At 33.4% G+C, this 14,967-nt stretch overlaps 1 protein-coding gene across 4 annotated transcripts in view; it reads left to right on the forward strand.

The window, feature by feature from the left end:
* abcg2a (ATP-binding cassette, sub-family G (WHITE), member 2a) overlaps nt 1-14,967 on the forward strand; it is a 60,683-nt gene that overhangs the window by 36,122 nt on the left and 9,594 nt on the right. For all 4 annotated transcript variants that reach the window (XM_079801960.1, XM_079801958.1, XM_079801959.1 and 1 more), the window contains 8 exons: nt 2,574-2,725; nt 2,806-2,907; nt 4,679-4,929; nt 6,525-6,607; nt 6,685-6,774; nt 7,125-7,249; nt 7,333-7,487; nt 13,834-13,923. In XM_079801960.1, coding sequence (XP_079658086.1) covers nt 2,574-2,725; nt 2,806-2,907; nt 4,679-4,929; nt 6,525-6,607; nt 6,685-6,774; nt 7,125-7,249; nt 7,333-7,487; nt 13,834-13,923 — 1,048 coding nt within the window. The remainder of the gene's footprint in view (nt 1-2,573; nt 2,726-2,805; nt 2,908-4,678; nt 4,930-6,524; nt 6,608-6,684; nt 6,775-7,124; nt 7,250-7,332; nt 7,488-13,833; nt 13,924-14,967) is intronic.

Genomic DNA, 14,967 nt, shown 5'->3' on the forward strand with positions numbered 1-14,967 from the left:
ATGGCTCAATCGTAAATAGCTGCCTCATTCTAGAATGATTCAGTGTTTGAACGAATCAGTTGAGTCAAAGATTCAATGGCTCAATCATAAACAACTGCCTCATTCTAGGATGATTCAGCGTTTGAACGAATCGGTCGAGTCAAAGATTCAATGACTCATTCTAGAATGATTCAGCTTTTGAACGAATCGGTTGAGTCAAAGATTCAATAGCTCAATCGTAAATAGCTGCCTCATTCTATAATGATTCAGTGTTTGAACGAATCAGTTGAGTCAAAGATTCAATGGCTCAATCATAAACAACTGCCTCATTCTAGAACATTTGAACGAATCAGTTGTGTCAAAGATTCAATGGCTCAATCGTAAATAGCTGCCTCATTCTAGAATGATTCAGAGTTTGAACGAATCAGTTGAGTCAAAGATTCAATGGCTCAATCATAAACAACTGCCTCATTCTAGGATGATTCAGCGTTTTAATGAATCAGTTGAGTCAAAGATTCAATGACTCATTCATAAACAACTGCCTCATTCTAGAATGATTCAGTGTTTGAACGAATCAGTTGAGTCAAAGATTCAATGGCTCAATCATAAACAACTGCCTCATTCTAGAATGATTCAGAGTTTGAACAAATCAGTTGAGTCAAAGATTCAATGGCTCAATCATAAACAACTGCCTAATTCTAGAATGATTCAGTGTTTGAACGAATCAGTTGAGTCAAAGATTCAATGGCTCAATCATAAACAACTGCCTCATTCTAGAATGATTCAGAGTTTGAACGAATCAGTTGAGTCAAAGATTCAATGGCTCAATCATAAACAACTGCCTCATTCTAGAATGATTCAGAGTTTGAACGAATCAGTTGAGTCAAAGATTCAATGGCTCAATCATAAACAACTGCCTCATTCTAGAATGATTCAGTGTTTGAACGAATCAGTTGAGTCAAAGATTCAATGGCTCAATCATAAACAACTGCCTCATTCTAGGATGATTCAGCGTTTTAATGAATCAGTTGAGTCAAAGATTCAATGACTCATTCATAAACAACTGCCTCATTCTTGAACATTTGAACGAATCAGTTGTGTCAAAGATTCAATGGCTCAATCGTAAATAGCTGCCTCATTCTAGAATGATTCAGTGTTTGAACAAATCAGTTGAGTCAAAGATTCAATGGCTCAATCGTAAACAACTGCCTCATTCTAGAAAGATTCAGAGTTTGAACAAATCAGTTGAGTCAAAGATTCAATGGTTCAATCATAAACAACTGCCTCATTCTAGAATGATTCAGTGTTTGAACGAATCAGTTGAGTCAAAGATTCAATGACTCATTCTAGAATGATTCAGCGTTTGAACGAATCGGTTGAGTCAAAGATTCAATAGCTCAATCATAAACAACTGCCTCATTCTAGAACATTTGAACGAATCAGTTGTGTCAAAGATTCAATGGCTCAATCGTAAATAGCTGCCTCATTCTAGAATGATTCAGTGTTTGAACGAATCAGTTGAGTCAAAGATTCAATGGCTCAATCATAAACAACTGCCTCATTCTAGGATGATTCAGCGTTTTAATGAATCAGTTGAGTCAAAGATTCAATGACTCATTCATAAACAACTGCCTCATTCTAGAACATTTGAACGAATCAGTTGTGTCAAAGATTCAATGGCTCAATCGTAAATAGCTGCCTCATTCTAGAATGATTCAGTGTTTGAACAAATCAGTTGAGTCAAAGATTCAATGGCTCAATCATAAACAACTGCCTCATTCTAGAATGATTCAGTGTTTGAACGAATCAGTTGAGTCAAAGATTCAATGGCTCAATCATAAACAACTGCCTCATTCTAGAATGATTCAGAGTTTGAACGAATCAGTTGAGTCAAAGATTCAATGGCTCAATCATAAACAACTGCCTCATTCTAGAATGATTCAGAGTTTGAACGAATCAGTTGAGTCAAAGATTCAATGGCTCAATCATAAACAACTGCCTCATTCTAGAATGATTCAGTGTTTGATCGAATCAGTTGAGTCAAAGATTCAATGGCTCAATCATAAACAACTGCCTCATTCTAGGATGATTCAGCGTTTTAATGAATCAGTTGAGTCAAAGATTCAATGACTCATTCATAAACAACTGCCTCATTCTAGAACATTTGAACAAATCAGTTGTGTCAAAGATTCAATGGCTCAATCGTAAATAGCTGCCTCATTCAAGAATGATTCAGTGTTTGAACAAATCAGTTGAGTCAAAGATTCAATGGCTCAATCGTAAACAACTGCCTCATTCTAGAAAGATTCAGAGTTTGAACAAATCAGTTGAGTCAAAGATTCAATGGCTCAATCGTAAACAACTGCCTCATTCTAGAAAGATTCAGAGTTTGAACAAATCATTTGAGTCAAAGATTCAATGGCTCAATCATAAACAACTGCCTCATTCTAGAATGATTCAGAGTTTGAACAAATCAGTTGAGTCAAAGATTCAATGGCTCATTCATAGTGTGTGTGTGTGTGTGTGTGTGTGTGTGTTTTGGGATGAACTACACTCTAGACTGTGTTTTAATCGTCCCGTGTGTGTGTGTTCAGGATGGCGAGCAGCGGCCGCACCATCATCCTGTCCATCCATCAGCCGCGCTACTCCATCTACCGTCTGTTCGACAGCCTGACGCTGCTGGTGGGGGGGAAGATGGTGTACCACGGCCCGGCTCAGGACGCCCTGCAGTACTTCAGTGATATCGGTATGAAAACACACACACACACACACACACACACACACACACTCATGAACACACCCTCACGTCTTGTGTTTGTGTGTCAGGATACACCTGTGAACCTCATAACAATCCTGCTGATTTCTTCCTGGATGTCATCAATGGAGACTCCACCGCTGTCGCTCTCAACAAGTTAGACAACAGTGAGGGTACGACACACACACACACACACACACACACACACACACACACACACACACACACACACACACACACACACACACACACACACACACACTCCCCTTCTGTGTGTCTCGCTGTATAAAGGTCACTGTGCTGCTTATTTTAGTCAAGAACCGCACACTTATTTAGTTACATATATATATATCTCATTCTTCAAATTCAGAAGTTATGAAAATTCAGAAAATCTTATGTCATGGGCATATTATGTTATATAGAAAACAATCAGCTATTTTTACAAATTAATTTTATTTAATATTTAGTTCTATAGAATATTTATCATTCATAAATTTCATGAAATTTTAAAATAAATAGAAAAATCATGGAAATTCAGAAAATCTTAAGTCAGGGACATTTATATAGAAAATATTAATATTTTTTTTATATCTAATTAATTAGACTTCATATTTATTACTATAGAATATTTATCATTCATAAATATCATGAAATTTTAAAATTGAAAAGTCATGGATATTTTTATATTATATAGAAAACATTTAGCTTTTTTTTAGCGAATTAATTTGAATTGATATTTATGAATGATATATTAATATTATATACTACTATATAATATTAATAGTTAATATTATGACATTTTAAAATAAATCTTAAAATCATAGAAATTCTGAAAATCTTAAGTCATGGACATTTATATAGAAAACATATATATATATATATATATATATATAATTCATTAGATTTAATATTTACCACTATAGAATATTTATCATTCATAAATGTAATGAAATTTTAAAATGAATTGAAAAATCCTGGAGTTTGAACATTATATACAGTAGAAACTATTTGGATATATTTAACTAATTAATTTGAATTAATATTTACCACTATAAAATATGTATCATTCATAAATATCATGACATTTTAAAATAAATTGAAAAATCATGGACATTTTTATATTATATAGAAAAGCTAATTTAGCAAATTAATTTGAATTGATATTTATGAATGATATATTAATATTTTATAGTAGTAAATATTATGAAATTTTAAAATTGAAAAGTCATGGAAATTCAGGAAAATCTTAAAATCATGGAGATTTTTACATTATATACAGTACAAAATATTTGGATATTTTTATCTAATTAATTTGAATGAATATTTACCACTATATGAGATTTATTGTTCCTAAATATCATGACATTTTAAAATAAATTGAAAAAATCATGGAAATTCTGAAAATCTTCAGTCATGGACATTTTTACATTATATAGAAAACATTTATATATATTTTCTATATCTAATTAATTAGATTTTATATTTACTACTGTAGAATATTTATCATTCATACATATCATGACATTTAAAAATGGAAAAGTTATGGAAATTGTGAAAGTCATGGACATTTATATAGCGAATAAAATTATTATTAAATATAAAATATATATATAATATAAAAAACGTTTAGCTATTTTTAACTCATTTATTTGAATCAATATGTACTATTATATTATATATATCACTCATAAATATCATGAGAAAAGTGTTTTTTTGTTTTTATAATTTTAGTTTTAGTAAACTTTTCTTATATGCTTTTCTAATTTGTATTAGTTTTTTTTTAAGTGTTTCTATTTAGCTTTAATTTATTTTTATTTCAGTTTTAGTAATTGTAGTACTTCATAACCTTTATAATGTATAATGTTTCAGTGACTGAGATGAGTGTGAATGTGTTTTGCTGTGTTTTGTGTTGTTGTGATTGATTGATGTGTGTGTGAATGTCAGAGCTGGACCAGGATCAGCTGAGCTCGTCTCTGAAGGGCATCGAGGAGCGGTTAGTGGAGGAATACAGGAACAGCTCCTGCTACAAGCAGACCAGAGGCGAGCTGGAGCGGATCGTCCAGGGTCAGGAGTACAGCACTCGGGTCAAGTCCAGGACCATCACCTACAACACGTCCTTCTGCCACCAGTTCAACTGGGTCCTCAAGAGAACCTTCCGGAACCTCATGCTCAACCCGCAGACCTCCTTCGCTCAGGTCCGTCAGTTTCATTTAGTCATTATCAGCTTTTCATCCACTCACAGCCCCAGTGTGGGGGAAACACATAACAAAACAGATCATGCTTTGAAAATCTTAGTAATGACATAAAAAGTCATTATTATTATTATATAAAAAGTTGAAATTGTGACGTACTAATTCATAATTACAAGACAAAGTCAAGATTATGACATATTAAGTTGAACATAAGTCGAAATTTCATATTTAGAATTTGTTAATTTCAAAATTTATTTCGGAATTTTATTTCATAATTATAAGTTTATACAATTTTATTTCATAATTTATAGGGCTGTCAAAAGATTAATCGCGATTAATCGCATCCAAAATAAAAGTTTGTGTTTACATAATATATGTGTGTGTACTCTGTTAATTATTATTTATAAATAAATGCACACACAAGCATGTATATATTTAAGAAAAAAATATTATTTTTATATATAAAATATTTATATATATTAGAGATTATATAAATGTATAAACAGTATATACATGCAAATATTTCTTAAATATATACATGAATGTGTGTGTATTTATATATAAATAATAATTAACAGAGTACACACACATATATTATGTAAACACAAACTTTTATTTTGGATGCGATTAATCGCGATTGACTTTTGACAGCCCTAATAATTTAGTCTTGGTATGTCATAATTTTGACTTTTTAATGTCAATTATAACTTTTCAAGTCATAATTTCGAATATTCATTTCATATTATAATTTTACATTTTAAACAATTTCAAATTTTATTTTGTAATTTTAACTTAGTATGTTATAATGTCGAAATTACACGTTTTAAATTGACAGGTATAATTATGACATAAGTTTAAATTAAGTAAATTATAACTTTTTAAGTCATAATTTTAATATTAATTTAATAATTATGAGTTATAATGTCATAATTTCAAATTTGATGTCATAATTATAACTTTAGAAGTCGATTTCTTATAACTTTATAAGTTGAGTTATAATTATGACAGTCATAATTATGAGATGAATATTCAAAATTATGACTTAAAAGTTATAATTTACATTAAAAAGTCAAAATTATGACATACCAAGTCTAAATTATGAAAAAAAAAAAAAATCGACTTATAATGTAAATTATAACTTTTTAAGTCATAATTATGACTGTCATAATTTCAACTTTTTATGTCATAATTATAACTTTATAAGTCGATTTCTAATTTTATTGCGTAATTTAGACTTGGTATGTCATCATTTTGACTTTTTAATGTCATTTATAACTTAAGTCATTGTTTCGAATATTCATCTCATAATTATAAATTGTCATAATTGTGACTTTTTATGAATTATGATTTACAAAAAAAAATATCCTTATGTGGCAGAAATGCGCTTTCATATGATGTAAATTAATGTGAATTTGAAATGATTTTGCTGGTGATATAAATTTAAGCAACATTGAAAGTATTGCAGTGATTTAATGCACTTTTATTTTGTCATTGAATGTGCAAATTATTTCACGATCCTTCCTTGTTTGAGAACGTGAAGAAAGAAAGATGAAGTTTTACTGTATGTTTCTATATTAATGTGAGGATTGTTCCTCCAGATCGGCGTCATTCTTTTCTTGGCTCTGATTGTTGGAGCGATATTTTTCGGGTTGAAGGAGGACTCAAGTGGGATTCAGAACCGGTACGAAACTCCTCCAGTCCATCAGTGTTTGTGTTTGAATCATTTCAGTTATAATTGTGTGTGTGTGTGTGTTTCAGGATCGGCGCCCTGTTCTTCATCACCACTAATCAGTGCTTTAGTTCAGTTTCCTCAGCTGAACTATTCATCTCAGAGAGGAAACTGTTTGTGTAAGTACACACACACACACACACACACATACACACACACGCATACATTCACACACGCACACACGCCCTTATTATGCTATTTTAAAGGCTCCTAATGTTGTTTTGGAGTCTCCTACAACAGGTTTACATGCATCCAATGTAAAAAAAAAAAAACTCTGAAAACAGTTTGTTCAAAGATCCTGTGTCTATACACCCTGACTTTTGCATAACTTTTACCGCTTTATTACACACTACATGAAAGGTCATATTTTGGTTCATGTGATTTTTTTTATGTACAGTTACTATGATGACTAATAGAAATATTTGAGCGATTATATGTCATGATGTTGTGGTGTTTGGCGTCTCCTCAGGCACGAGTACATCAGTGGCTACTACAGAGTGTCTGTGTACTTCCTGTGTAAGCTGCTGTCTGACATCCTCACTCTGCGCACCATCCCTGCCATCATCTTCAGCTGCGTGGCGTACTGGATGATCGGTCAGTCATATGATTCCTGATCTACTGGTGTGACTGATGTGAGTGACGTCTCGTCTCATGCTTTGTTTTGATTGGCTGTCCAGGGCTGAAAGCGACGCCGGAGGCGTTCTTCATCTTCATGTTCTCCATTATTATGGTGTCATACACGGCGACGGCCCTGACTCTGGCTATCTCTGCTGATCAGACGGTGGTGGCCATCGCAAACATCTTCTTGACCATCAGCTTTGTGTTCATGATGGTAAAGAAACACGCACTTTCAAGCGCATCATAAATAAAACAACTAACTCAAAGCACAACTATGCAATATGCTTTAAAAATGTTTAACTATCATATTGGCAGATAATATTCAGAATAATAGGCTATCGGCAGATAATATCATTCTGAACAATCTGCTACCGGTATCGGCAGATGATATTCTGAATAATCTGCTATCGGTATTTGGCAGGTGATATTCTGAATAATCTGCTATCGGTATTGGCAGATGATATTCTGAATAATCTTCTATCGGTATCGGCAGATAATATCCTGAATAATCTGCTATCAGTATTGGCAGATGATATTCTGAATAATCTGCTATCGGTATTTGGCAGATGATATTCTGAATAATCTTCTATCGGTATCGGCAGATAATATCCTGAATAATCTGCTATCGGTATTAGCAGATGATATTCTGAATAATCTTCTATCGGTATAGGCAGATAATATCCTGAATAATCTGCTACCGGTATCGGCAGATGATATTCTGAATAATCTGCTATCGGTATTTGGCAGATGATATTCTGAATAATCTTCTATCGGTATCGGCAGATAATATCCTGAATAATCTGCTATCAGTATTGGCAGATGATATTCTGAATAATCTGCTATCAGTATTTGGCAGATGATATTCTGAATAAACTTCTATTGGTATTGGCAGATGATATTCTGAATAATCTGCTATCAGTATTGGCAGATGATATTCTGAATAATCTGCTATCAGTATTTGGCAGATGATATTCTGAATAATCTTCTATTGGTATCAGCAGATGATATTCTGAATAATCTGCTATCAGTATTTGGCAGATGATATTCTGAATAATCTTCTATTGGTATCAGCAGATGATATTCTGAATAATCTGCTATCAGTATTGGCAGATGATATTCTGAATAATCTTCTATCGGTATCGGCAGATGATATTCTGAATAATCTGCTATCAGTATTGGCAGATGATATTCTGAATAATCTGCTATTGGTATTGGCAGATGATATTCTGAATAATCTGCTATCAGTATTTGGCAGATGATATTCTGAATAATCTTCTATCGGTATCGGCAGATGATATTCTGAATAATCTGCTATCAGTATTGGCAGATGATATTCTGAATAATCGGTATTGGCAGATGATATCCTGAATAATCTGCTATCGGTATTGGCAGATGATATTCTGAATAATCTGCTATCGGTATTGGCAGATGATATTCTGAATAATCTGCTATCGGTATTGGCAGATGATATTCTGAATAATCGGTATTGGCAGATGATATCCTGAATAATCTGCTATCGGTATTGGCAGATGATATTCTGAATAATCTGCTATCGGTATTGGCAGATGATATTCTGAATAATCTTCTATCGGGATCAGTAGATAATATCCTGAATAATCTGCTATCGGTATTGGCAGATGATATTCTGAATAATCTGCTATCAGTATTTGGCAGATATATTCTGAATAATCTGCTATCGGTATCGGCAGATGATATTCTGAATAATCTGCTATCAGTATTTGGCAGATGATATTCTGAATAATCTGCTATCAGTATTTGGCAGATGATATTCTGAATAATCTGCTATCAGTATTGGCAGATGATATTCTGAATAATCTTCTATCGGTATCGGCAGATGATATTCTGAATAATCTACTATCAGTATTGGCAGATGATATTCTGAATAATCTGCTATTGGTATTGGCAGATGATATTCTGAATAATCTGCTATCAGTATTTGGCAGATGATATTCTGAATAATCTTCTATCGGTATCGGCAGATGATATTCTGAATAATCTGCTATCAGTATTGGCAGATGATATTCTGAATAATCTGCTATCGGTATTGGCAGATGATATTCTGAATAATCGGTATTGGCAGATGATATCCTGAATAATCTGCTATCGGTATTGGCAGATGATATTCTGAATAATCTGCTATCGGTATTGGCAGATGATATTCTGAATAATCTTCTATCGGGATCAGTAGATAATATCCTGAATAATCTGCTATCGGTATTGGCAGATGATATTCTGAATAATCTGCTATCAGTATTTGGCAGATGATATTATGAATAATCTTCTATTGGTATCGGCAGATGATATCCTGAATAATCTGCTATCGGTATTTGGCAGATGATATTCTGAATAATCTTCTATTGGTATCGGCAGATGATATCCTGAATAATCTGCTATCTGTATTTGGCAGATGATATTCTGAATAATCTTCTATCGGTATCGGCAGATGATATTCTGAATAATCTGCTATCAGTATTTGGCAGATGATATCCTGAATAATCTGCTATCGGTATTGGCAGATGATATTCTGAATAATCTGCTATCGGTATTGGCAGATGATATTCTGAATAATCTTCTATCGGGATCAGTAGATAATATCCTGAATAATCTGCTATCGGTATTGGCAGATGATATTCTGAATAATCTGCTATCAGTATTTGGCAGATGATATTATGAATAATCTTCTATTGGTATTGGCAGATGATATCCTGAATAATCTGCTATCGGTATTTGGCAGATGATATTCTGAATAATCTTCTATTGGTATCGGCAGATGATATCCTGAATAATCTGCTATCTGTATTTGGCAGATGATATTCTGAATAATCTTCTATCGGTATCGGCAGATGATATTCTGAATAATCTGCTATCAGTATTTGGCAGATGATATTCTGAATAATCTGCTATTGGTATTGGCAGATGATATTCTGAATAATCTGCTATCAGTATTTGGCAGATGATATTCTGAATAATCTTCTATCGGTATCGGCAGATGATATTCTGAATAATCTGCTATCAGTATTGGCAGATGATATTCTGAATAATCTGCTATCGGTATTGGCAGATGATATTCTGAATAATCGGTATTGGCAGATGATATCCTGAATAATCTGCTATCGGTATTGGCAGATGATATTCTGAATAATCTGCTATCGGTATTGGCAGATGATATTCTGAATAATCTTCTATCGGGATCAGTAGATAATATCCTGAATAATCTGCTATCGGTATTGGCAGATGATATTCTGAATAATCTGCTATCAGTATTTGGCAGATGATATTATGAATAATCTTCTATTGGTATCGGCAGATGATATCCTGAATAATCTGCTATCGGTATTTGGCAGATGATATTCTGAATAATCTTCTATTGGTATCGGCAGATGATATCCTGAATAATCTGCTATCTGTATTTGGCAGATGATATTCTGAATAATCTTCTATCGGTATCGGCAGATGATATTCTGAATAATCTGCTACCGGTATCGGCAGATGATATTCTGAATAATCTGCTATAGGGCTGAACGATACATCGAATTTTCATCGTCATCGCGATATGAACTCGCGCGATGAACACATCGCAACAGACAGCCTGACACGATGAATAAGGGAATACAGTTTATTACATGCGCCAATCTGAGTAACGTATTATGAATACTTGGATTAGGCTACTTCCACATTGAATTGCATTTTATAAGTGTAGGAATGCGGCCATCAAATCCTGCTTACTAAACATATATTATAAAATATTTATCTAACGTCAAACGGGGCCAACGGCTCTTGGGCTAGTAAATCAGCGCATAGGAGAACATTATGCGCTGATTTACTAGCCCAAGAGCCGTTGCACGTCAACTAAGCAGGAGCACCTGCGGTGGTCGGCCAAAATACTTTTTTTTTTTTTGTATGTGAAGCTGTTTTACGTGAATATTATGACACGAGTGAAGCACAAAGTTTTATTTACAAAATAAATAATAGGTTCGCAGTTAAATGTTACATCACAGCCATGGAAACATATGGATTCATGCCGATCGAGGCTTTATGTGGTGAGCCAAATTTAAGTTTGCTTGCGTTTTGCTATCTGGTCACACGATTTTCCCCGAATTTAACAATAGGCTTACTCCATTTTATTCTACTGGACATGGAATCTCTTATTTATTTTCCCAAATCCTCATTTACGTCTCTGACAGGGGATTAAACATTTCTTCCTTGTTTGATTTATTTAGGAGTAGGCTATATTCGCATCATTTACTGTGGTAAAAGGTAGGACAGATACATTTTACTTCAAACTTTACTTTATTTAACACAGTTTGTGCTGCTATTAGACTTGGTTTTGTGAGATTTTGTGTATAGCGCATTTCATACACGCCGGAGATTTTTAGTTTCGCTTTCTCTCACAGCGCATAATCAAACAAAGCCTACGTTCTTTGAACCTGTGGAAGATAATTTCGTTCTTCACATTTTACTACAAGTAGCCTATCAGTTTTGGAACATCAGAAGAAAACATGAAGATATTAGAAAACGATGCTTCTTTCCTGCTCGTGTCATCCCTTTCAGCGCAAAGGCATATGACGCATGTCTGTGGGGAAATATAAACGATTTTTTTCTTTAACTAATATTTAACTTATATTATTTATATTTAGATTATTTACAGATATTTATTTAAATGTTTTACAGGCTGTAGTAGGCAGGCTATGTTGTTTCACTGACGGAAGTAGGCCTACTAAAATAAACACGCATGTTTGAGCCTTATATTTTTTATTTTCAAAATGTAGGCTATTTAATTGAGATATATAGCCTATATATACACACCTCAATCTCAATTAAATAGCCTACATTTTGAAAATAAAAAATATAAACGAATAATATATTTAACGAATATATAACGAATTTTTATATATAATATAGGCTAAAAATATATATTGGCCTAGGCGTGCGTGCGTATCCGCCACCGAGCCAATGCACAGTTGCACTGCCGTGTTATATTTCGTTCTCCATTCTCTTTTTTTCTTTAATATGAAATGCTGTTTGAATACATGTATTCCGTTACTGCCAACACTGAACACGACCTATTAAAGCTCTAAGACATGGGAACAATAGGCTATAGCTATATTCACATTTGAATATTTATCGCAAGTCATATCGTCATCGCAATATTAAACAATGTTATCGCACATCGCAGCTTTTCCTCATATCGTGCAGCCCTAATCTGCTATCAGTATTGGCAGATGATATTCTGAATAATCTTCTATCGGTATCAGCAGATAATATCCTGAATAATCTGCTATCGGTATTGGCAGATGATATTCTGAATAATCTGCTATCAATATTGGCAGATGATATTCTGAATAATCTTCTATCGGTATCAGCAGATAATATCCTGAATAATCTGCTATCGGTATAGGCAGATGATATTCTGAATAATCGGTATTGGCAGATGATATCCTGAATAATCTGCTATCGGTATTGGCAGATGATATTCTGAATAATCTGCTACCGGTATCGGCAGATGATATTCTGAATAATCTGCTATCAGTATTGGCAGATGATATTCTGAATAATCTTCTATCGGTATCAGCAGATAATATCCTGAATAATCTGCTATCGGTATTGGCAGATGATATTCTGAATAATCGGTATTGGCAGATGATATCCTGAATAATCTGCTATCGGTATTGGCAGATGATATTCTGAATAATCGGTATTGGCAGATGATATTCTGAATAATCTGCTATCAGTATTTGGCAGATGATATTCTGAATAATCTGCTATCAGTTTTGGCAGGTGATATTCTGAATAATCTGCTATCAGTTTTGGCAGGTGATATTCTGAATAATCTGCTATCAGTATTGGCAGGTGATATTCTGAATAATCTGCTATCAGTATTGGCAGATGATATTCTGAATAATCTTCTATCGGTATCAGCAGATAATATCCTGAATAATCTGCTATCGGTATTGGCAGATGATATTCTGAATAATCGGTATTGGCAGATGATATTCTGAAGAATCTTCTATCAGTATTGGCAGATGATATTCTGAATAATCTTCTATCGGTATCGGCAGATAATATCCTGAATAATCTGCTATCGGTATTGGCAGATGATATTCTGAATAATCGGTATTGGCAGATGATATTCTGAAGAATCTTCTATCAGTATTGGCAGATGATATTCTGAATAATCTTCTATCGGTATCGGCAGATGATATCCTGAATAATCTGCTACCGGTATCGGCAGATGATATTCTGAATAATCTGCTACCGGTATCGGCAGATGATATTCTGAATAATCTGCTATCGGTATCGGCAGATAATATACTGAATGATCGGTATGAGCAGATAATATCCTGAATAATTGGTATCATCAGATAATATCCTAAATAATCGGTATCAGTAGATAACATCCTGAATAATCTGTATTTTAGTATTAATGCATCTCTAATATATGTAATATATGATCCAGTTCATAAAATGCACTTAATGTTACTATAAAACATATTAGTGTTTAGTTTAACATTGTTTGTTATTTCTCCCTATGTGTGTAGATCTTCTCTGGGCTGCTGGTGAATCTCCCCAGCGTGGCTGATTGGTTGAACTGGCTGAAGTACTTCAGTATTCCTCGCTATGGTCTCGCTGTGAGTGTCCAATCAGAGCTGTTGTGATAAAGTGTCCCTGTTCTGACCTGCCGTCACCATTTAGTGCTGGTTGATTTTCTGCTGATACGGTTTCTCTGACACTTTGCAGTCATTTTCAAAATTCAAAAGTATTTTGTAAGTATATAAAAAAAATTGTGTTAAGTATGTTATGTTGACTTGACAAAGCTAACAAACTGATGTACTATTTACGCTTCTGAGACCAAATGTTTTCCTATACCAGATTATTGTTTAACCTGCATCCACCATCTATCTATCTAGCAACATGCAGAAAAATCTAGCAAGGTTAATTCATACTAGCAACAGGCTAAATATTGTTAGCAATGTGTTTAAACATGCTAACAATGTGCTAATCATGTTAGAAACATGATACACCATATTAAATTATGTTAGCCAACATGCTAAAACATGCTAGCAAACATGTTAAGTCTTGCTAGAAAGGTGCTGAATATTTATAGCAAAATGTTAAATCATGCTAGAAAATGTTTAGCAACATGCAGAATCATGCTAGCAATGTCAAATGTAAGTGAAATAGCCATGTTAAAATATGTCAGCGTTGTTAAATCATGCAAAATCATGTTTGGGGTTGTGTTAGGTAACACATTATTAAGTAACATCATGTTACATAACCAGATTACTTTTTTCAAGTAGCTACTTAGGTAATGCTTTACTTTTAAATGTACAACAGAGTATTCAACTTACTTTTCTTTACTAAGTAACACAAGAAAAAAAAAAGTGTTATTAAAAAACAAAGGCCAACCAAGATGAGAAAAATAAAGCAAAAGTAACGTAATGCATTACTTTCCATAAAAAGTAACCAAGTACCGTAATTAGTTACTTTTTTATATATTGTAACACATTACTTTTAAAAGTAACTTTCCCCAACATGTTAACAATGTGCTAATTCACGCTAGAAACATTCCTGCAACGTGTTAAATCTTGCTAAAACATGTTAGCAATGTGCTAGAACATGTTAGTAACATTTTATTGACTATCGGCTTTTATTGACTTTTATTGAGTCTGAAG

Source organism: Gobio gobio, assembly GCF_949357685.1.
Source record: "Gobio gobio genome assembly, chromosome: 21".
NCBI classification, from domain to species: Eukaryota; Metazoa; Chordata; class Actinopteri; order Cypriniformes; family Gobionidae; genus Gobio; species Gobio gobio.